Source organism: Uloborus diversus, chromosome 4 (genome assembly GCF_026930045.1).
Source record: "Uloborus diversus isolate 005 chromosome 4, Udiv.v.3.1, whole genome shotgun sequence".
Lineage (NCBI taxonomy): Eukaryota > Metazoa > Arthropoda > Arachnida > Araneae > Uloboridae > Uloborus > Uloborus diversus.
Window position 1 is genome coordinate 189,976,817 of NC_072734.1, and position 25,432 is coordinate 190,002,248.

General features: G+C 33.6%; 1 protein-coding gene across 1 annotated transcript in view; it reads left to right on the plus strand.

Annotated features, from left to right (window-relative positions):
- LOC129220525 (uncharacterized) overlaps positions 1–22,460 on the plus strand; it is a 54,018-nt gene extending 31,558 nt beyond the window's left edge. The window contains exons 6-9 of the mRNA XM_054854953.1: positions 1,494–1,741; positions 2,954–3,138; positions 15,440–15,623; positions 22,255–22,460. Coding sequence (XP_054710928.1) covers positions 1,494–1,741; positions 2,954–3,138; positions 15,440–15,623; positions 22,255–22,325 — 688 coding nt within the window. The 3' untranslated portion in view covers positions 22,326–22,460. The remainder of the gene's footprint in view (positions 1–1,493; positions 1,742–2,953; positions 3,139–15,439; positions 15,624–22,254) is intronic.
- Positions 22,461–25,432: the final 2,972 nt, after the last annotated feature.

The following is a 25,432-nucleotide window of genomic DNA, read 5'->3' on the forward strand; positions in this document are numbered from 1 at the left end:
TTTTTTGGTTATTTTCCCGAAATCTGTATGGAAATTTCGAGGTAGATCTTGCAAAGTGTTTTAGTAAAATCAAAACTGTGCCAGTGTTTAATAAAATCGAAACTGAGTGCTTATCTAGCATCTATACCCTAGCACTGTCGTTTTGTGACGCGTTTTCTTTTATCCAGTGCTCTCGGTGGGTTCTTCATATATTTCAGATCATTGGAACAAAAACTCACACACTGAAGACTTTTTTTTCGAATTCGGATACTGGACACTGGAACACTTAGGAACACTGTTTCTTTAGATCTATATGGATGATTCTTTAATAAAGGAATGCTAACTCTTTTCTGGTCCCAGTGGTGCTTTTTTCACGTTTTAAAGTTTACAAAGAAGAGATAAAAAGCTTTAGGGGCTGGGCATGTTAACCTATTATGCCCAGCTCCTAAAGCTGGGCATGTTAATTTAGTTTACTAAGTTTTAATCAACCTGACATTGGTTATGAAGGGTACCATTAGACACTTGGAGGCACTGTTAAATTACCCCTTCGGTCTCTATGGTTACAAAATCTAATTTGAATATAAACAGGTATATACAGGGTGTTCCGTTTTAACCTGCAATACCTTTATTTTCTCAACCTTTAGTCCTAGATGTTATACTTCCAATTGCAAAAATATTCAAAATCAGATGCAGGGTTAAGGCGTTGAAAGTTTGAAGCAAAAATAAGTCAAAAAATACAAAATTTTAGCTTTTTATACGGGCCCCGGGTCCCCTAACTTATATTTAGAGAAATAATCTCCATTGAAAAATTATTCCAACACAAAAAGTTTGAAATTAGTACGACCAATATTCACCGTGATATGAAACGCAGCGTTTTGCGACTTACACCACTTTCCACTCGCTGTCAATAACACCTTTTGGGGGAAAATACAGCTGTTAACAAGTGTTTAAAATTATATGTGTGCATAGAATGTGGATTGGCAAATTGTTCGAGGTTTTGTAGTGTGTTTTTGCGTATCACGACAAAACATTTGTATTTATTTTTGAACAGGAATGAAAAATATTTTATTGAAAAAACCTTGTTTTTCTTACTTTAACGACCTGTCATTCTTCTGATAGGGCGATAAGTACTAATTTCATCTCCTGTGCGGTCCCTTAAAACTTTGAACTGAAATATCTCCTTGAGTTTTGGTCGCATGAATGTCAAGTTTTTTTGCGTCAATAATAGTTTTCAATGGAGATTATTTCTCTAAATATTAGTTAGGGGACATAGGGCCCGTATAAAAAGTTATTATTTTTATTTTTTGACACACTTATTTTTGCTTCAAACTTTCAATATCTTAACTCTGCATCTTATTTTGAACATTTTTGCAATTGGAAGTATACATCTAGTACTAACGGTCTCGAAAATAAAGGTCTTGCAGGTTAGAACGGAACACCCTGTATAAAACCGAAACAATACATAATAGAAAAAAAAAACATTTCATGTAGTTTATCAATTGGTTTCGTTTCAGCAAACCTACACCCCCAGAGGTTGCAAATTTTATCAATGCTCTACGTGCTATTTGCGCAGACCCAGAAGATTTCTACGGAAAAACATTTGTCTCTGATCTGGAGGCCATTGCATTTCCTGCCACAGCTCCTACAGAGGCTCCTGACCTCGGAAAAGGCTTAGTTCACCTGGCTTTGTGCAATGCAGAATCAAGCAAACTGCAGGAGAATATTGCAAAAGTGCAAGAGCTGCTAGCAGCGACGGATAACGGTGAGTATAACCAGTAACAGTTTTAGTATATCTCTACATAGAAAAATGAAGTCTCCAAAAACCGTCTGTTTGTTTGAACGCACAAAACCCGAGAACTGCCCGGCCGATTTTGCTGAAATTTTCACAGTATCTTTCTTTTAGCACCGGAAAGGTTTGCAGACCAGTTCGAAAAAAAATCGACAAGTAATTTTTTTTTGATTTCAAATTAGGCCCAATTATCACATAAATTCTCGAACATGGGGCTGAAAAATTACTTGCATGTATTAGTATTACATATTGTTGGAAAGGGTAGAATTTTCCGCGTTCTACACAATATTTTTCATTGCTCTAACTTAATTACGTTGGGAGTTATTTGCGATTTTAGCTTGATTTTTTTAAGGTTTAACTGAAATTTAGGCACTACTTTCTTCATTAAATCTATCAATAAAAAGGGAAAGAATTGCCCCACAGTTTTCTTTTTGACACCATTGGAAAAAGCGAGATATTTTACTCCAGATCTATCTCGACCTCTGGTCGAAAAACTAAGCTTCTATATCGAAAGGAAAAAAAAAAGTTACAAGCCTTTTTAAAACAAGTTCGAAAATCTCCTGTCCATTCAAATTTCTTTTAACCATTTTCTTTTGCACATAAATTCCTAAAACCAATTTTATTCTGTGTTTCCATTGTTACGCTTTTTAAATCCATCTTTCTCGATTTAATGTCTTAAAAGTATTTTAATATCTGTCGTCATTGTTTGGAAGAGAAATTTTCATAATGTTTTTTTATTTTTTATTTTATTTACCTAAGCCTGATTGTTGAATATACGGCACTTGACACAATTTTTATTTTCAAGAACTTTAAATAGAGCATTACATTTTTTTTTTTTTTTTTTTTTTTTGTACGTGTGTGATATTTTGTATGAATGAAAAATCTGAAAAGGTATAGTGAAATGTAAAACATTGTTAGAGAGAAGTTTTGCTCATCAAATTGCCCCTTATGCCTAGCTAAATAACTCAGCATTTCTTCAAAAAATAATGTACAAAATTTAGAAAAATCTTGACATTGTTTTACTTTTTGCTGTCTTTCTGCAAATAGCCTTATTTGCTATTAATAAAAAATCATTAGAAATTAATTTTCTTGTATGTTGCTTCTGAAATGTCTATATCAAATTTTTCGTTGTTTATTCTTGTATTGCACGTTTCATTGAATATTCTTCACTCAATTTCATTGTAGACATGAAGTATTATGGTATTTTGACGATTGCTTGTTTAAAGCGCCAACAACTTACTGAGGAGCAGAACAAAACTTTGCAAACTGCTGATAAGGAGGCCAGAACGGCCATGAATGCGTTAATCAAAGGACAGAAAATGGATGGAAGCTTTTCTAATAATGTAGAGCTTACTGCCAAGATTGCTCAGGTAAATCATTTATTAAAAAAATAAAACAATTAGGCGCGTGCGTGTTCTATGTAAAAGAATTTCTTAATACGTGAAAATTTGTCGACATTTGAAATTTTTGAATAATTCGGTTTTTTTTTTTTTTTTTTTTTTTGTGTTTACAAGGTGAGTCCGAACCAATACTAACTTCCATAGATATGACCCGAGCAACGGCGAGGCTTCTACGAGACTTCGTATCCGCACGTACCACACCCCCATTACAGTTGAGTTGTACCGCCCCCTACCGGCTATTCCGGTAAATTCCAGGCCGTGAAACTAAAACCAAGACTAACTTTTTTAAAATGAATTTTGATTTAAACATTTGTACCTTTTAAATTAGTAAATTATGCAATAAATTTATTTTAATACAACAACTCATAAAATATAATAGTGTATTTTATCAACAGAGTAACATAACTTTAAAATTAAACGAGCTGATGTGTGCATCACATGACTTCCTTTTACTCCAATTTAATGTCATTTCCCCATTATTCGCTATTTTAATGTGATTCAATATTTATTCTCTAAATATCACCAACAATGGCCAAATTGAAACCAAAAAAAAAAAAAAAAAAACTCCGCCAAATTTGTCGCCAAGTTGGCGACAAAACTTGGCGACCAAAAGACTGGCGATATATCGCCAAGTGTCCGACAAATTATAACGCCACTTGAGTTTACATCGAAATTAACAATGATTTCCCCCCAAAAAGGTGCAAAAGACCCCCTTAGGAACATCCGAAAGCAACCAAAAGGGGAGGTGCACAACTAGACCCCACTACGAGTCTATGTACCAAATTTCAACTTTCTAGGACATACCATTTTTGAGTTATGCGAGATACATACGCACATACGCACATACACACATACGCACATACATACAGACGTCACGAGAAAAGTCGTTGTAATTACCTCGGTGATGGTCAAAATGGATATTTCGCGTGTCTATACATTCTTAGGCACTTTTCCGCATGTGGTCGAATCGAAAAAAAAACTCAACATTCATTTGGGGGTGAGCAAAATGGAAATTAAGGGCGATTTTTGAGTGAAATTTTTTTCGCGAATACAATACTTCCTTTTTTGTAAAAGGAAGTAAAAATAATATAATTTCAGTATTTGTACTTAAAAAATAATTTGTTTATTAAGTTGTCATAGAATGCAAAACAATTTGAATTTGAAACAAAAATGTTTAAGCAGTTGCAAAAAGATGCACTTAAAAATGTGTAAACAAACGCTGATTAAACTGCCGATTTCATATTGATCTACCTATAGATCTGAATGCGAAATGATGCAAGATTTGAACATTTAAATGATCACCGAAGATTTAAATCGCTAAAACCCTGAACAGAGCGTCAATGAACTACTAAAACTGAAAATTACTGCAGATACAACAGCAAAAAAACATTAAGCAAAGACGCTTGTGAGCTAATATAGTCATTAAATGCACCAGATAGGAATACCAAAATTATGGTCTTGCTTTGTATAATTTAAAAACCGGTAACATTTAAAGACTAATTTTACAATATAACAAACGAATGCATCAGAAAATGTTCTAAGCTTTAAAAATATTTAATAAAACACAACCGATTTTGAAGTTGTTCAGAGTGTGAATTTTATAAGATGATTTGAAACGGGTGACATCATTAAAATACTACGAACTACTTCGTCCAAATATACCCACATAGATTTTAGACTTAGATTAAAAGACCGGTAACATTTAAAGACTAATTTTACACTATAACAAGCAAATGCATCAGAAAATTCTCTAAGCTTTATGGCTATTTAATAAAACACAACCGATTTTGAAACTGTTCAGAGTGTGAATTTTATAAGATGATTTGAAACGGATAACATCATTAAAATACTACGAGCTACTTCGTCCAAATATACCCACATAGATTTTAGACGTAGATTAAAAGACCGGTAACATTTAAAGACTAATTTTACAATATAACAAGCGGATGCATCAAAAAATGTTCTAAGCTTTATGGATATTTAATAAAACACAACCGATTTTGAAATTGTTCAGACTGTGAATTTCATAAGATGATTTGAAACGGGTAACATCATTAAAATACTACGAACTACTTCGTTCAAATATACCCACATAGACTTTAGACGTAGATTAGGGTACATAGCATTGAAAACTACAATTTTATGAAGCAATTTAATAAATACTTACTCTGTCTCGATACGTTGCTAATCCATATTGTTCTACGTGAGCTATCACATGGGAATACATGAAATGAAATCCCAAGCTCTTTAGAGCTTGAATTTCTTTCGGAACTACAGCATGGCACACAACAGTACACCATTTTGTGATTTTAAGTCAAAAATTGATGAATAAAAATCAATAGAATTATAAATAACGATTTTAAAACTCAGATTTTAACACACAAACAGCGCGCCAACTGACGAAAGTGCAGTTGAATAGCAGTGACACCTATCGGTATTTTCCAAATTTGCGCGGTCATGGAAAATAGCTCATTGGATAGGTAATACAGTAGAACCTCTCAATAAGGGACACTAATGGGACCAGACATTATGTCCCTTTAATAGAGGTGTCCCTTCTTTGGAGGTATTATAGTTTATGCATGCAGCGTGTTAACTCAGTGTAATTGTTTTATGAACTTATTATATTATTATTAACCATCATTATTTTAGATTAAATACTTTTTTTTTTCATTCACAACTAAATAAAATTCGCTTAATCATTTATTTTTAAGTTTTTATTATTTCTTTAATTACAATTAAGTCAAAAATTTGGTATGTCCAAAGTTTTGCAGCATAAAACAATTATTTTGAAGTAATTCAAGCATGAATTTGCTTCATGTCATATAATTTACATTTACAATGCAAGACATTGTGAATTACAATTAGTGTTCTTATTTCAATTTGTATATAAAATGCTAGTTAGTTTTTGTGCCATTTCGTTTGGTGCTGAGCTCACTTGAATAAATATCTGGGTGGGCATATCATGTATGTAACTTTCAGCAAGACTTTTCTAATATATACTTGTTTCTTTAACATATGTCAATGTTAAACTCTCCTAAATGAATTTTTAGAGGAAAAGTGAAACTTGAATCATAGTTAATTCACTCTTTCTTATGCACTTGTAAATAGTTTTTTTTCTCTCTGTGACTGACCTTTAAATAGAGTGTCCCTTAATTAGAGGCAAATGTATGGAGGTCCCTATTTAAAGGGACTGGAACCAGAAAAAATGTCCCTTAAATAGAGGTGTCCCTTAAGACAGGTTCTACTGTATCTATGTAAGTTGGTCTTGGTCCGAACAAGATAGAAAAGCTTTACCCAGTGATCGAAAACATCTAAATAAGCAAGAATACATTGGAAAATATGGTCGCAAACGCAATGCTGACGTTCTACATGCACACAAAGTCAGGAGACAGGTACAAAACAGATCACAAATTTATAACCCAAAGACGATTTTAAGCAACATTTTGCAGTTTAGAAAGGGTTAAAGAATTCTTTTTTCAGTTGCACATCGCAAATAAATTGTTTTAAATCTTTCTTAGAAACTAAAGTATTGCGTGAAATCATTTTTATGTAATAAATTTATGGTCTGTTTCGCATACGTCAGTTTCAGTGTTTGTATATATTAGCTCGTGAGCATTGCTTTTGCGACCATATATTAATGTATGTATCTTGCGTGTTTAGATGTTTTCAAGAAAAAAAGTAAAAGTTTGACTTCTTGTTTAGACGCACCCTGTATATTAGACACAGAAGAAACTAAAAATAACGCATAATACTAAAATCGTAGCATAAATGTTTCAAATCATGTTTTTTGACTTCATTTCTCAAATATTGCCAGCTTTCGTCAATAGTCTTATGCTTATGCATTGGATAAGATAATGGAGATGATCTCTTCAATGAATGTAAATTACTACTATTGTATTACTACAATTCATGTATAGTACTACTACTTATGTAACACAAACCGTATTTTCCTGCGTATAATACGCGGATTATCTGTGTAGAAAGGCAAAGTTTATGAGGTGCGGATTATACGCTGCCGTGGATTATCTGTGATTTTTTTTCCTTAACACCAACGCTTCGATTCATCTATAGAGACCGAACGCCGACTAAATGTTGTGTATTTTACATTGTTTGCATGTTCCTTTTCGCTGCCTGCCTGTATGTTGGTTATTTTACTCTGCTTGGATGCTTTTCGTACGTGATTCAGGCTATGTAAAATAATCAACATTAGAGTGAATTAGGAAGCCATTTGCCGTTTGCTCCTTTGTCTTGACTCTGTTTTTCAAGTAATTAGCGTACTATAATTCCTGATTTCATTATATATAGATTATATTTCAGATTCATTTTAATTATGCCTTCAAAGTAATTACCTTTCACGTTTTCAGTTTAGATGCTCAAATGGTAGGGTCTGGTGGGGTAAAGTGGTCATAAAATCGTAGGTTTTCAACTTAGGTGGATAATAAATGCAATAAATTCTTTAAACACTTCAACTTTTTTTGTTGTTATTTTACATTGCATTATTAAAGAACACGGTACATAGAATTTCAGGGGAAAAAATATTATTTCAAGTAGTTTTATAACACTTTCATTTCCCTATGTATTTATGACCATTTATCCTATGGAGTGGGGGAAAGTGGTCACAGTTTAAAATAAATGCAAAACCGTTATAAATAACCGAAATATTTGTATATTTCGATTATAGTCGATTGCTGTTACAAGTATATGCACGAGTATATGCGGGTATACATAAGCATTTATAAATGATTACCTACAGTATACGTGTCTAAACGAATACATACGTGTCACGTGTATATACAAGTATATACGCGTATAAACGAACATCATATGCGTGTATGCACTTCTTTCTCGAGTATATACATGCATACCTGAGTATATGCGTGTATAGTAGACATATATACGCATATATAGGTATACATACATACATTTACGGGTATACACGAGTTATTTCGTGGATATATCCAGTGCGTGTTTGTACATGTCTACTCACGTACATATATATGGAAGCAACAAGTATATACGTATGTTTACGTGCAAACACGATTATGTACCAGTATAGACGTATATACGTACATTTACGTTTATATCAGTACATGTATGTATACACAGGTATATCCCCAAAAATTCAGAAAATCAATGTTTTTTGATACATTAGTTTTTAAAATTCTTGGTTTATTAATTTGTTTAGAAAAGTGTATGAAATCTTTTTTCGAGGTGTAAACTCTGCAAAAAAACAAGATATGTACAGGATGTGTAAATAAAAACGTAATTATTTATTGAAATAATGACAGCATCTTAAAAATTATATTACTTATACCTTTTGGCAGCTGAAAAAAATAAGAAATTTATGTAAAAATACTAAAATAACATTTATTGTCGTAAGTTTTATGTTTATTCATCATAACAAACACCATCTTCTTCTGAGTTATTTAAGTGTAAATCTTGATCTCCATGTGTTGTCCTTAATGTCCTGTAAAAATCGTGTTTAATTGAAGGTATATACTTTAATAAACATATGATGTCTTTTTTTATTTCTCTTGAAATTATTCTGCCATTAGGATATAATATAGGTTGAGTTATATTTTTTAAATTTACTGGCCTACATATTTTTATTATTATTATTTTTTTAATATCAATTCCATGAAAGGTATCATCCTCGTCAAAATTATGTTTGAAGTTTAAGTATCTGCGTCTGGGATTACGACTTCTTTTACTATGAGTTTCTTGTTTTTCGGTGTTGCCAACAAATATCCTGAAAGAAGAAGAAGAATTTAATCTTTATTTCAAAGTTTATGTAAAAAAATATTGATAAAAGGTGGACTTATTCACAATGGCTTCTGAAATTATTATACAATATATTCAGAAGCTATTAAAAAAGGGGCTGTCTCACCTAGAAAAAAGTAACCAACGAGTAAATCCTTTAATAACAAAGAAGATTATTATTTATTTCATCAAAATTTCCAAAAATCAGAAAATATCAAAATATGGACTTAACCGCATTGGCTTCTGAGTGGCTCATATATGCTTACAGAGTGAATCCAAGGTCTGGGGCAAAAACCAAAGGGGTGTTTGAGAGGAGAGGATACGAAGCAAGGAATCATAAAGAAATTATGGTCGCTGACGCGCTACATGCACACTGAGCCAGAAACTGATGGATGCAAAACAGGCCACAAATTCGTTACACAAACATGATTTACCTGACCGGTTGGTGGCGTGATGGTTAGGCGCTCGCCTTGCAGGTCTGTGGACCCGGGTTCTGAACTGGGGATGCCGGTCGGTGGATTTTCGACATGAAGAAAATCATCAGCACACATGTCGTATGATTATGCGGCATGTAAAAGATCCCTAGGGCTTAGAACTTTTGGACGTTTGACTTAGAACTCCGTAGGAAAAAATTAAATTCCTAGTGCAATTTCGCATCAAAGAGAGCCCAGGTGCCTCCACCTGGTGGAAACTGGGCGTCAAAAAACTACTGTGTCATATGCATCAACGTCTTAATGGTGACACATAAAAAACTGATGCATTGTAGGGGAGCGCACTAGGTCTGGTTATGGCCCAGACGCCTCTTCAGGTGGGTCTCTTGTACAACCCAATTGGAATAAAAAAGAAAAAAAAAGATGATTTTAACCAACATTTTAGTTTTCAAGACATATTTAGAGCAGATGTTAAAGTTATGGCCTGTAGTAGCTCTAATCCACGCATCGCAACAAAGGCACAGCGACTGATAAAAGTTTTTCAAAAGTCTCATTATTGAAACAGAGACTGCTTTGTGATTACGACGCATGTATTACAGCAACCGGCCACAAAGTTCATCAATCACTTTAACACTTTCTTAAGATCTAAATTGTTGTGTAAAATTGTCTTTGTGTAATAAATTTGTGACCTGTTTTGCATCCCTCAGTTTCTGGCTTTGCGTGCATGTAGCGCGTCAGCGTTTTGTTTGTGACCATATGTTTCTTATGATTCTTGTTTCTTAACCTCCTCTCTAACTCCTTAATGATTTGCCCATGAATTTAATCTTACCCTGTATACGTGTATATGATATGCTTGTGTGTAAGTGTCTACTCGAGTTACGAGTACGTACGCATGTATACGTGTCTACCTGAGAAAATGAGTGTTCGTATATATACGAGTATAAGCGGGTATATACGTGTATAGTCGAACGTATACCTTTATAGACAAAAAATACTTACAGATATCCATATAATACTCGTTTATTGGTGCATTTCTGTGAATGCGTACGTATACGTGCCTACACGAGTATATGCACATGCATACGCATATACTCGTATATTTAACCAAAACAATACATATTAAGTTAAATTAATATTTCATTTGTGTCTGCCTCATACTTAAAGATTACGTGACGTTAGAAGGACAATATTCGTTAAGCCTAATATTATGACCACTTTACCCCATCTTACTTAAATTGTTCCGAAAAATTAACCAAAATAGATTCAGTTAACTGCTGGGTCATTCCATACAGATTCAACGGATGAGTGCACTTGACCATTTTTAATTTTTTTGAAACTCATATCCCAAAAAGATGCATATGAATGATGTTTAAAACCACTTTTATTTTTTCTCTAACCTTAACCCGTGATTTTTTAGGGGTCATCAAAAGTTATTTTCGCTGTCAAAAATGGGACTTTTAGACCTTTGCATTTTGGCCAAAATATATTTGAATTACATTTATGGCAGTTAATTTTACGCTTTGATGTTAAAGTGCATAAGATGATAGTCTTACATGCTGAGTTACGTGGGTGTAACTTAATAATTAAAATAATGGCAACAGGTTAAAGTTCAAGGTCAAATGTAAAATTTTTGCTCATTTTAAAGAGGGATAATTCGCGTAGGGGACGGAAACACAAAATGAAACACGGCAAAAACTAATCACTGGAACCATACTAACAAGAATATGTAACTGTTGCTGTGTGTTTGCTTACCCTTTATTGGTTACAGCCCCTCAAAGATCAGAAACATGAAAAAAATTACATTTTTAGACCCCTGTAAACCAAAAGGGGATGGAATTAAAAATAAAATTTCTTGGCCAATTGAATATTCCATTCAAGTACTATACATGTTATATATATTGTTTTGTGTATTAGGTTTGTAAAAAAGATACAGGTCTTTGAAATTGAGAAATTTTGCTAGTTAATTTACGCACTAAAACAGAAATAAAAAGTGTGAAAACTTCATTGCACTTTCTTAAATGGCCTATATAATATATTATACTGAAAAAACATATTTTAAGTATAAAAAAAACTTTTAATTTGATAACTCAAAAATATTTGGACATGAATGAGTAGTTCATATTTGATTGACAGCTCAAGTAGTTAATTTATAGACTATCTACACACACAAATTTTCAATACACACAAACATATGCTCTGTATATTAACGTATCTAAATTGCCTTAAACATATGCAAAAACATTATATATACAAAATTTAAATTTTAAAAAGTACGTTTTTTATTTCCTGTTTGAGTGTAGTTTTGAAAAAAAAAAAAAGAACTCACCTAGTAGTCCTATAGTTGTAATGGTGACTCAAGTATATGGCGTTTTGGAATGCTTTACCAAGGCACATTCATAATTTGATATTTTGAAAATGTACTAGGAGCAAGACAATGACAGGGGTTCTAAATTTAGTGATCAACACAAGATATGTAATAACTTTTTTGACAATTATGGGCATTTTCCTTTGATAGTCTTTTTAGTAACACACTATTCTTCATACCTATTGCTAGGGGACAATGATTTTACAGAGATAATATTTAAATACGGTGGCATAAAGCAGTGATTAAATGTTGTATTGGGAATTTTATTTGCAGAGTCAAACCTTTCTTGCAGCATTTTTTCAGCTAGTTTAATATACTGAATGCTCACAAGGATACATGCAATGGTTAGTAGCAAAAATGCAGAAGGTATTACATTTCTGTAGGAATTAAAATGTGATTTCTAATAGTTCTTTGCAAGCTAGTCTTAGTAGTATCAATTCTTTTTACGGTTCTTCTGATTCTGTTACAATGTCCATTACCGTGTGATATTGCAGAGAAATGCCATTCAGCTCTCAAGTTGACATCCGTTTCGTGATTACGTAAATTAAGAAAGTTCTTTCTAGTTTTGTTGTCTATTTGAGTAAAGTATTTCAGTACGCCACATGCTGTGTCACCACCAGAACTATAGTACTACTGTGTGAGTTCATTTTCTTAAAACTACACTAAAGCAAGAAATGAAAAACGCACCTTTTTATTCCTTTTAACTATGTAGATAATGCTTTTGCACGTGTTTAGGCAAGTTACATAAGTTAATGTACAGAGCGTATGTTTGTATGTATTGAAAATGTGTGTGTGTAGATAGTCTATAAATGAACTACTTAAGTTGTCAATCATGGATGAACTACTCATTTATGTCCAAATATTTCTAAGTTATGAAATTAAAATAATTATTTTTATACTTAAAATATCTTTTCCCAGTATAATATATTACATAGAGCACACTATACGTAATTTAAGAAAGTGCAATGAAGTTTTCAAACTTTTCACTTCTGTTTTAGTGTATGAATTAACTAGCAAAATTGCTCAATTTCAAAGACCTGTATCTTTTTTAAACACCAAATACACAAAACAATATATATAACATGTATAATACTTGAATGGAATACTCAATTGGCTAAGAAATTTCATTTTTAATTCCATCCCCTTTTGGTTTACAGGTGTCTAAAAATGTCATTTTTCTCAATTTTCTGATCTTTGAGGAGCTGTATTTTTTAAAGGGTAAACAAACACACAATTACAGCTATATTTTCTCATTAGTGTGACTCCAGTGACTAGTTTTTGCCATATTTCACTTTGTGTTTTTATCCCCTAAGCGAGTTATGACCCTTTGAAATGAGTAAAAATTTTACATTTGACCTTGAACTTTTGCCTGCTGCCATTATTTTAATTATTAAGTTACAACTACATAACTCAGTGTGTGAGACTACTACCTTATATACTTTAAGATTAAAATGTAAAATGTCCTGCCATGATATTTATTCAGTTAGATTTGGGCCAAAATGCAAAGGTCTAAAAGTCCCATTTATGACTACGAAAATGACTTTTGATGACCCCTAAAAAATCAAGGGTTAAGGTTAGAGAAAAAATAAAAGTGGTTTTAAACATCATTCATATGCATCTTTTTGGGATATGAGTTTCAAAAAAATTAAAAATGGTTGAGTGCACTCATCCGTTGAATCTGTATGGAATGACTCTGCTAATAAGTTAGAGTTCTTGAGACATGTAGGAAGCTTCCTGTGCAGTCAATCTGTTCATAATTCTAACAAACAAAATTTTCCAAGAAAGTTAAAAGAGGTGTTCAGATTTTGAAATTTTTCATATTCACACAAAGTATTTTATTTTACCAAATAATATTTTGCCAGATGTGAAATTTTGTATTCAAAATGTAGTTTCTAACTGCCCTATCCTAAAATAAAATTTTCACGTTCATTCGAACATTTATTTCCAAGCTATAGCCATTTACCTGACGAATGACCACTTTACCCCATTCGCCACTTTCCCCCACCAGACCGTATGTTAAATTCAAACTTTATTTTTTTACATCGTATAAATCCGCGGATTATACGAAGCTTTTTTTTTCTTCAGGCCGATTTTAGGACCTGCGGATTATAGGCCGCCCGCGGATAATACGCAGAAAAATACTAACTATTACTACTATTATTACTTAAGTAGTAGTTTGCATTACTCTACAACAATTACATAAGGAGTAATATGCTATTATCTCTGTATAAATCTACTAATGTATATAAATACTATTTAGTACTACTACGTGTATACTGGTATACTAATACTCTTGTGTATACTTATTATTGTTATTATTATTATTATCATCTCCCGTATAAATACACAAACCCATAGACATTGAATAGTTAAAAGCACTTTCGTAATTCCTGGAGGGCTTCCATGGAGTTGATTTAAGCAATTTAGTCATATCGATTGCTTTAAGCTCGGCATTGATGACCAAACAATCCTTGGGGTTCATATAGCTAATGCCCTGAATCCAGTTGTCAAATTCTGTAACTGCTCCACTACCAGAATTTCCATCAATATTCCGAGACCAATCTGTATAGACCTTAATGTATTTAAGACCAAAACAATTAATATTTACTAGAACGAGAAATCTTAAGAGACATGGGATTTCATCTTGAAATTTTAATGGTGGAGATCGTAACGATAACGCCTTCCTTACATGACTCGGAGGGAATACTGTAGAAGTAGATGAAATATATCGACAGCCTGGTCATCCCATCCAGAGTGCAGTTTCGTCCCTGTTTGGACTCATCAGTCTCGAATAGGGAATAATCGAGCAGGAGGCAGATGTTATTTCATTGAAGCTGAGAGTGCCAACAAAGTGGTAGTTAAAGAAAATATATCTCACTAGCGAGAGTCCGCAGACATCGTGCGGTAAAAAATCCAGCTGAGAAAATTTACCTCAATTCAGTCCTGAATAGCTTTGATAAAAACTTTTACCTCCATATCCTGTCAAACATATTGCTAAAATCAATAAAAGCAGCGATAGTTAAGAAGTTTGTTGCTACACGTGGAGTTAGCGAAATTCCTATAATATATCGCCTTTCTTGCTTTTTTTACTTTCTTTTACAAAAAAGGAAGTATTATATTCGCGAAAACATTTTTACTCAAAAATCGACCTTAACTTCTATTTTGCTCACCCCCAAAAGAAAGTTGAATTTTTTTTTCGGCCCGACCACACGTGGATAAATGCCTAAGAACGTATATACACCCGACATATCCATTTTGACGATCCCTGAGTTAATTACAACGAGTTTTCTCTTGACGTCCGTATGTACGTATGTGCGTATGTATGTCGCATAACTCAAGAACAGTATGTCCTAGAAAGTTGAAATTTGGTACGTAGACTCCTAGTGGGGTCTAGTTATGCACCTCCCTTTTTGGTTGCATTTGGATGTCCCAAAAGGGGTCTTTTACAACTTTTTAGGGGGAAATCATTGTTAATTTAGATGCAAACTGAAGTGGTGTTATAATTTGTCGGACCCTTGGCGATACATTGCCAGTCTTTTGGTCACCAAGTTTTGTCGCCAATTTGGCGGCAAATTTGGCGATTTTATTTTGAAAACTGGTTTTAATTTTGCCATTGTTGGTGATATTTAGAGAGCTAACTATTGAATCACATTAAAATTGCCAATATTGCTGTTGTATATTGTATACTATTACTAATGTGCTTTTGTCTTATCAGGCATGGAAGGCAATTAATATGACTGGCCGCGGTCAGGTTCTTCAGAATTATCAAAAAGCCATCAAATATTTACAGAGCGAAATCGAAAATTCTCCCAGAGATTACCCTTCACTACTATCCACTCTTCCAGTCTTTGGAGGTCGATCCCTTGCAGACATCAAGTGCAATAGTATGGACAGTTCAGGTAATGAATGCCTCAAAGATTTTTAATGAAAGATTTTTTTTTTAAATAAGTTTCGACAACAACTTGCAGGTATCAAATGTTTGTTATTAAAATTACAATGGCTGGCTGTGATATGCAGTCGACTAATTAAGAGATTGTTCGATGTCTGTAAAGTTAGAAGTCGTTGTCGTAAAGTGTTAATGAAGCACAATTTTTTAAAAATAAGTTTCGACAACAACTTGTAGGTATCAAATGTTTGTTATTAAAATTACAATGGCTGGCTGTGATATGCAGTCGACTAATTAAGAGATTGTTCAATGTCTGTAAAGTTAGAAGTTGACGCTGTCGCAAAGGGTTAATGAAGCTCTCAAAACTAGATTAAGTTAATAGTTACGTAGGAACGGTTCAATTTAAAACCATAGAAAGTCCAATGTGGGGTGGTGCACTATTTTGTTTGAGTATTGTCGAAAAACGACAGCTTTGCTGCCGCTGTAAACTACCTTCGTGGTGATTTTTGGTATTATTCTTCTTTTGTTAGAAATCGAAAGTCAATGGTGGTTATATTGAACTTCCTTTTTAAGCAACAACCATGTGCAGATTGATAAACTTGATATTTGCTGTCTAGTTTGGCATTTAATTTTTCAGTTTTCATAGTAATGCACTTTTGCCGTGTCAAAGTTCTTTCTGGTGATAACTTTTGGCACTTTTTGTAGGAACTTAAATCCCATGGGCTACTGCCCATGTACGTATGACTTGTCTACGTACAATGTACGCCCATGTACAAGTAATGTTTTAATATTTATTGATCTTTAAGTGAAAAACTATCGTTTTAAATAGGAATAACCAGTAGGAAGCCCTTTTTGAGTACTACAGCAAGCCATCTTATTTGAAAAACGCTATTTATTATTTTTCACATTCGTTAGTTTAGCATGGGGCTGACGATACTGTTATCAAATGCACGCAAAATGTACGAATATATCGTCGGCACCACGCTAAACTAACGAATGGAAAATTGGCACTTTTCATGAAAGCCTAAACACTGAATATATTTTTTTTCCATTTAATGTTTTAATTTTAATAGATAACTTTAAGAGTTAAAAAACTATAAGTTGAAGTAGTTATAACCAGTAGCCCTTTTTGAGTACTACGGCAAACATAAAATTTGAAAAACCCGATTTTTCATTCATTAATTTAGCATGGTGCCGACGATATTTATAGGGTTACTAGCAAAAATACCCGGCGTTGCCTGGGTCAGTAATAATTATGAGAAACAATCGTTACTTGCTCTTGTTTTCTGTTTTAGGAGAAAGAATTTAAAGCAAACCTTTTTGACGTGATTAAAAATCAAGCTTCTTCCTTACTCATTAAACTAAAATAGCAATAAGTATAAAGAACAAAATAGTATTCAATTAGAAACGAAAGCACGACATTTAAGCATATACAAATTTGAAGAATTTCCGAAATATGAAATTAAACTTTACATGTTTAAAAAGATTTATCTGTTAGTACTTTTTTTTTTTAAATCTAAAACCTTCTCTGTACGGCTATTGATGTACGAACTAATTTAAAAAATGTAGCCGCCCGTGTTCCCCTTACACTTGCTTTCGTTATTTTGGGAAATTTCAATTTTTGTGGGCACTTGGTGCGGTTTAAAATCTTACCAAATTTGCGAGAATCATTTTGGGACACTTTCGATAATACTCCCCCTCCTTACTAATTTTTATTATAGAAATCTTGTTCCTATATGCTGAGACACTTTTGGTCAAAATAAAATGGCGCTAAACGGTTTCATCCGAAATGTTTCCAAAATAAGTAGTAAAATTTGAAGATTGTTTGAAATCGTGCAAAAAGAAAAATTAATGGAAGTTTTTGTGCGGTTTATGGATTTGCCTAATTTAGTTGTTGACTTATTTTACACAGTATTTTTTTTTTTTTTTTTAAGTATCTTTGATTGGCGATATTTTGTTTATATGGTGAAAGCTGAGAAACATTATTACGTAGTCTTTGGGCTCAAAAACAGCGACAGTGGAAAAAAACTGCCAAATGCATCAGCTACTGAAATCTTTCTGAAAAAATTCTGGCAATATTTCTGCTGGTTGGTTGGATATAGTGAGCAAGTGTCCAATCAGCATAAATAATAATAATAAACCGTTAATTACATAAGTTCTGTTTAAAAGTAAAATGATCAGCCAAATCCATTTATCTTTAGCCAATCTTGTGGAAAAACGTTACTTTAAAATTTGACTTGAGAAAAGCCTCAAAAAGTCAGACGAAACGCAAAAATATTCAACAATACAACAATTCTTGGGAGTTGAGATGACACACTAAATAATGACTTGGGTTGATGAAAGCCTTCGAACAGGGAACAAAAAAAGCTCATAACTCGTTTTTTATACAACTTAGAAACTTCGAACAGATGCTATCTTCAGCAGAAAAATTGGCGCTTTCGATGGACATATAATGTTAATATGTGCACGTTTTTTTTTTCACCCCGATATTGGGACATTTATGCAAAAATTGGGACTAAAATTGGAATAAAAAGGGAACTATCAATCGGTTTTTTTTTCGAACTGGTCTATAAACCTTCCCAGTACCAAACTGAACAAACGGTGAAAATTTCAGCCAAATCTGCTGGGTAGTTTCAGAGATCTTAGGGAACAAATTTACCAAACTCCATTTTTATATATATAGATTTTGAAACAGGGGTGGATTTGTAAATTTTACAGTACCGGAACATGAATTGAATCCTGCTCCCAATTGATTTAATGTGAAAGGGAAATTTCTTTTTAAAGAAAATCAGTACCGGACCGGTATTCCGGCCCCAAATCACCTCTGCTTTTGTTTTACATAAAATTTAGATATTTCGGCGAATTGAAATTCAGGCTTCATCCAGTGAAACATAAAATTATGTATATATCAGCTTTTATTTACCTTTTAGCACTCACGACAAAGTTTATGATTTTAACTTTTATCCAGCCCTTTTTATAAAATAATGACATAAAGATTAATTTACTCTCTGAATATTTTGACGCAAAACCTACGCAACGACTTTGGCTAAAAATCCGCATTAAATCTGTCTTTCTTTTAAATTTTTTTAAAAAGAAAATTAATGACTTTCCACAGCTTTCATTAAATAGTAATATTTTAGTTCAATATGAGCTTTAACTCGCGATCGGCATTCTGTACTAACTGGTCCTGTACTTTAAATACTAATATTCATATTCTTTTAAACTCGAATTATTTCCAAAATAATTTTATTTTTTACTAGCGGCACCCGCACGGCTTTGCCCGTAATCGAAAATTAAAAGATCATTTGGTTCGGATGTATATTTACAAATAATTGATGGTGAATTTCTCGCCAATTTGCTTTGTTAATTTGTTCGCCCATGTTACGGTTCCACCTTAAGGCAATTTGGTAATTTACTCGCCCATGTTATGATAATTTGCTCGGTAAAATGTTCATAAAATTGGAATAGAAAAAGAACAAAATTGAATTTTTGAAAAATCGCTTTCCACAGGAGGTGCACATCCCCATGTTACAAACTAATTTTGTGGCAAATTTCATGAAAATCGGTCGAAAGGTATAGGCGCTGTGCGCGTCGCAGAGATCCAGACAGAGAGACTTTCAGCTTTATTATTAGTAGATATTTCACTTCATCCAAGGACTTTCATACAAATGACTACCAATTATGGCAATATCCCTTGAAAAATAATTAGTAAAAAACTCTATTTTCTGCTGTTGATTCAAGAAGTTTTATTTTTATAACTAGTAAGAATGTTTGAAACTTTAACTTCTGACAAATTCAATTACAAAAAATTGTCATAGTCATACGTTCAGGAAAAGTACAATTTGCTTAAAGTGGGAAATGTGGGGCAAAGTGAAGTAGTTAAAATGATTGAGCTTTTTCGAAATAAACCAATCGGAAGTTTGTTTTGAAAATTACAGAACATAAAGAAAGAACATTGTATTCTCTTCTCTACTAATAATAAAGCTGAAAGTCTGTCTGGATTTCTGTCCGGATCTCTGTGACGCTCATAGCGCCTAAACCGTTCGGTCAATTTTCATGAAATTTGGTACGAAGTTAGTTTGTAGCATGGGAGTGTGCATCTCGAAGTGATTTTTTGAAAATTCGATTTTGTTCTCTTTCTATTTCAATTTTAAGAACGTTTTCCGGAGCAAAATTATCATAATATGGACGAGTAAGTTACGAAATTATCAGGACGTGGAACCGTAACATGGGTAACATGGGAAGGACGAATGAACATAGCCAATTGGCGAGAAATTCATCATCCATTATTTGTAAATATACAGGCGAACCAAATGACCTTTTAATTTTCTACTACGGGCAAAGCCGTGCGGGTACCATTAGTTTATAATAAAACTTGCATTGAAACTTTATGTTTTATTTTTGGCAGTAAATTTGCGCCTTCAAAAAAAAAGGGGGGGGGGGATTTCCACTTTTTTACTTTCTTCTATATCTAATATATAGAAGAAAGTATTGGATTCGTGCAAATTTTCGAATTTCGAATTTTGACGGATTCGAACGTTTTGAGGTGTGCTGAGTCCATTTCGACCATTTTTGGAAAATGTCTGTCTGTCTGTATGTGTGTGTGTATGTGTGTGTGTATGTGTGTCACGTCTGTGTGTGACCAGTTTTTTGTGGCCGCTCTACAACAAAAACTACCACATGAAATCGAACAAAATTTGGTACACATATGTGCCCCTATGTGAACTTGTGCCCATTAGTTTTTGGCGCGAATTCCTCCAAGGGGGGTGGAGCAATGGGACGTTTTTCGAGTTACGCGTGCTTGCTATTACTCAGGAAGTAACTGGCGGAATCAAACAAAATTTGGTCCATATGTTGGTATTAACAGGAACAGGTGCTGATTCAATTTTGGTGTCAATAACTCAAACGGGGGTTGAGCTATAGAACGTTTTTTGTCGTCAATTGTGACTGCTGTATCTCAAGAAATAATGAACGGAATGAAAGAAAAATTTATCGGCAAGTAGCCCTTAGTGGGTATAAGAACTGATTTTATTTTTGTGTCAACAGCTAAAAAGGGGGTAGCGCAATCACCCGTTCTTTTTTTCCATTTTGAGTGTCCTATCTCAAGAAGTAATGCTACGTTCTGGTTGAAATTTGGAATATATGTGAATCCATGTGTAAACAGGCTTTGGTTCAATTTTGACGCCGATCGCTCCAAGAGGTGTTGATTTTTTTTTTTTTTTTTGCGAATAAAAATATTTTTATTAATGCAACAATAAGAAAGATAAATCGTAATAGATTGTCTTCTGCGTATTTCTCGTGATTTTAATTGTATGGAAATGATAGGAAATATTATCTCAATGATTTAAAATTTTTAACTGTTGCCATCTTATGTTTGTTAACAAATAAAATATTTGTAATTAATTCAAGCAAGGCTTTTAAAATAACTTTCAATTTTCGCTCTTTGCTTTGCTTTTGCAATAATTCAGACATTGGGATAGTCGTCAAGTTTTTGCATGTGTAATTTTGTTTTTGTTGGGAATATTGCTTCCTCGTCAAGCATGGGGAGGGATCAGAAAAAAAAAAAGAAAAATATAGAAGAAAGTTTCGTGATGGCCACAACATACTAGTTTTTTCATGGAGTAAAGTGAAAAATTAAATATTTTTCTAACGAAATATTTTCTATTCGATTATAACAAATATTGAATAAATTAATCAGCAAATAAAATGTTGAATAAATAAATGAAAAGATAATGAAACAATAAACGAGTAATTAAATAAATTTATTAATTAATACATGATGAAAAATAAATGAGTGAGTGAAGGAGTGAATGAAAAAGAAAATAAATGAATGAATTGATAAATAAGTGAATTACTAAATTAAGGAATGTAAATGAGTTGCTTAATAAATGAATAAATATGATTTAGTAAATGAGTGCTTAATAAATGAATACATATGAGGCAGTGAGAAGCAAAGGGATGTAAGTGGCAAAATTTAAAATTTGGAGATAACCAGTACACATGGTAGGTGAACCTCTCCTCTGTCTTAGGGCAAGAGATGGTACTAGAAGCCCTGGTAGTTGCTGTTATACAGCATGATTTAGAAAAAAAAATCAAGAGGATGTTATCTTTAAACGCGTTTTACTCAAAACTTGAAAATGTCCACTTACATCCCTTTGCTTCTCACTGTCTCATATGTGATTTAGTAAATGATTGTGTAAGTAAACGAAATAATCTATTTCACTTTGCCTCTCATGTAATTGATTAGTTGTACAAAATATTTAAAATATAAATAAACTTATTATTAAATAAATCAATACTGCATCGAATATTAGAAGATCTCAGTTAATATTTAAAAAAAATGTGAGTTACAACAAAAGGTTACAATGTCAGTATCAATTTTTGGAAATTGCCTGTATTATCATATTCTTTAATATTCAGCGGTATTTTTTACCTGTCTGCAATAGATTACATGTGATACGACATAGTTAAAATATTACCAGACAGGTGGTGCTAAATGCAGAGTAAATATTTCACCATTTCACTTTGTCCCGCGATTTCACGTTGCCCCACATTCCCCTATTATTCGTTAATTAAGATTAATTTTTCACTTTCTTCAGCTTTATTGCATTAAATTGTATTATTATTATTATTATTATTTAAAGATTTTAGAACTGGAAGATTCAACTTGACCGATGTTGGTTTCAAGGTACAAGAAATCATAGGACAAAAATAAAGGTGATGCTGCCGAAGAAAAATGAACTCTGAATTGGATACTCATTCAGAACTTTTGTACATAAAATTTGATTGATTTTTGTACATAAAAAACTTGATAACCAATAAAGCAAACTCTTTTTCCATTGCCTTTCTTCCAAACAATTAACGACAATTATTTCTGTTTGTCATGATTTTTTTTCACTTCATTTGTTTCGGGGTCGTTGAATAATGAATCTCATGATCCATGGCCATTTTTTGAATTTTTTACTGAAATATTTATGAATTCTTTAGGAATCCTTTTGCGCGAAACGCTGGAAATTAAGTCTCATCAAGCTGAATTCCTCACTTCATGAGATATTTTCTAACTAACTTTTTTTTTTGCCTTGCTTTGCTCCTAAATGAATTGATTGTAAGCACTATTAATTTCATTAAAAAAAATTTGAGCCCGAAGGCTATAAAGAAAAATATAGATTGTATCACAATTCTTTCCAGGATTTGTAAGGCTCATTAAAGAAAATATCTTTAAAGAAACTGGTAGAAGAAACTGTGCATGTCTTGTTTCCCAAATGTTTGATTTGTGTCGTGGAGCGGCAGAGATTTAGTGTAGTCCCTTGTTTCACTCACTGTAACCGCTAGAGCCGCCATATAGATAGGCAGGCCATCAGCTTAAGATTGGATCGGAGCGCGTGTTTGAGTGGTTGTCTTTTCTGGCGAGTTATCGCGTTTGGTGATTGTTCACTGTGAGCACTTATTATTAAGAACCACATTGAACCCATTAGTGCACTGTGAGCACTAATGAGTTACTTTCCTCCTGTAATATTTCAAAATTGAAATTCCAAAAGAAGGGAATTTTAGACGATTTTTGATCATGTTTGAAGAGGGGTTGGAACATTGTCCTGGAATCACTACGAAATTGAAGTTCTAAAACTCAGTTTTAGACTAACTCTTCTACGGAAAAGGAAAGGAATAGATTCGGAGGAACCTCCTTGGATCAATCTCTATACTTTAGTTGTGTCAGATAAAAGGATGAGGCACCCCCTCCCTCCCCCAAGCATTTGTAAATTAGATACGTAGTAGAGGTAAGCTGAAAAATCAATCACCCCACCCTTAAACAATTTCTGGGTCCGTCCATGGCTCCATCTGGTTGGAAAATGAACGACCATTGATCGTGACATGTCGAGTGAGGAAAACAAGAATCAGACTTGAGACTTGCTGTCTGTCATGACAAAAGGTTCACTCATAGACTAATAATAAGAGTAGACCGAGCATTCCCAGACTTGTTGATGAAAAAATTGGTTTATAGATACGTCATGTGACTGGTAGAAGGCTTGGCGAAAACTTTGGCAGCATGGTTGCTAGATGGCAAGATTATCTATAGTTTGGCACTCAACATGTATTTTAAGACGTAATGTGTTTTTATTATAATTTTCCCCCCAGGTGTAGAGACTGAACTGTTTTTCTTTAAATTAAGCATTATTTTGACATCTATATATATAATTCTCTTACGTGCCGGCAAATGAAGGGGTGAATTTCTAAACCTCTGTTGGCAACACTTCGCCGATAAATCATGTAAACAAACTTCTACGTTGTTTTGAAATCTTGAATCACAGAATACTCAACGAACTTTTTTTTTTTTTGAGATGAGTTTGAGTCGGGCTGTGGCCCATTTCAACCTTAATCAGCAAAGAAAAGCTCAAAGAAGGCAGGAAACCGTTCTTGAATCCAATTTAAGACGAGCCATTTCCAGAGTTGTATTCTCTGATTCGCTGCCGATAATTTTTAGCGGCTGGGGAATTTTCAGTCAGCAGTTCCTTCAACAGATCAGGTGCGTCACACAATGCCGGTAACCGCACCTTTCCGTCATGGCAACATTTAGTATATTTATTTGCAGTATTACGCTCTTTCTGCCAATAAAGAGCACCACAAAATTCGCATTCTTCACACATTGCTCCACAATCATGTTCATCGGCAATGTTGTTTTGAACGCGTAGGCGCTTTGAGCGTCGTCTATTCTCTGCTTCAGTACGACAGTTCAGTTCAAAATGAATAACCGAGAAAGAATTTACTTTATTCCTTTTATTCTCAGCTGAAAGGTTTCGCCAAATTTGTTTAGGGTTATAGTAGTTTTAGTATTGTGCAAGCAAAGTAGCCTTGGCGAGTTTTCGCGTTTTTAGTTAAACCATTTTTTGTTCGTGACGTGGCAAGGATTCAGAATAACAACAAGAAGGACAAACGTTTGAGAAAATATGTTTGGTGCTCTCTGAGCCTGTTTTTAGTCATGGCCAGCTCTATGTGGCATTATCAAGAACAAGATCTTTTGAAGCAGTGTCAGTTGTGGCTCCCAAACGGGACATTTTTAATTGTGTATATGAGGAAGTTTTCTCAGATTAGAATATATAAGAGTGTAAATAATGTAAATACATCCCTCGGGGGAGCCTGTAACCCCTAGAGGGCGCGTCCCCAGGTGGCGGATAGGGGAATGCCTTCATTGGTTTTCCAATGGGTGGTAGAAGGGAAATAAAATACCTTCCGCGGACCAACAGGTAGAAGTGCAATCTCTCCAAAGCAATGACAGACACTTTTTTATCTATAATGGTAAAGTTGTGCACATTGCCAAGGCAGTCATCTTACATACAGCAAAGTTAAACTGTCGAAAATCTGGCTAAAGCAGACAAATTAACATTATGAACGTAATTTTCATATTGGTTAAATGGATGGTGACCTAAATGCAATTACCAACTTTAATTTTTACGGAAAATTTTAGCTAGGCTAATGTATTGGCATACAGCGAGCGAGCGAAGCGAGCATGGATCGCGAAGCGATCCACAGGGAACTGCGTAAGCAGTTCCGGGGGTTGGCGAGCGATAGCGAGCAGGGGGCGATAGCCCCCTAGTTTGTAATTAGTTTTTGATCACAGTTTTCAGTAACTTTTCTTTCATTTGGAACTGCTACGTCAGCGTTCGCGTGAACGTAATGGCGTAAACGTTTTGCGTTAACGCAAAAATGTAATAATCGGTATCTTAAATTGAAATTGTAGGTAAAAATCTTACCGTTTGCCGATTCTTTTTGGGCGTTTGCATCTTTAATTGCTTAGAGAGTTATTGAAATTGATTAAAGAAAATGCAC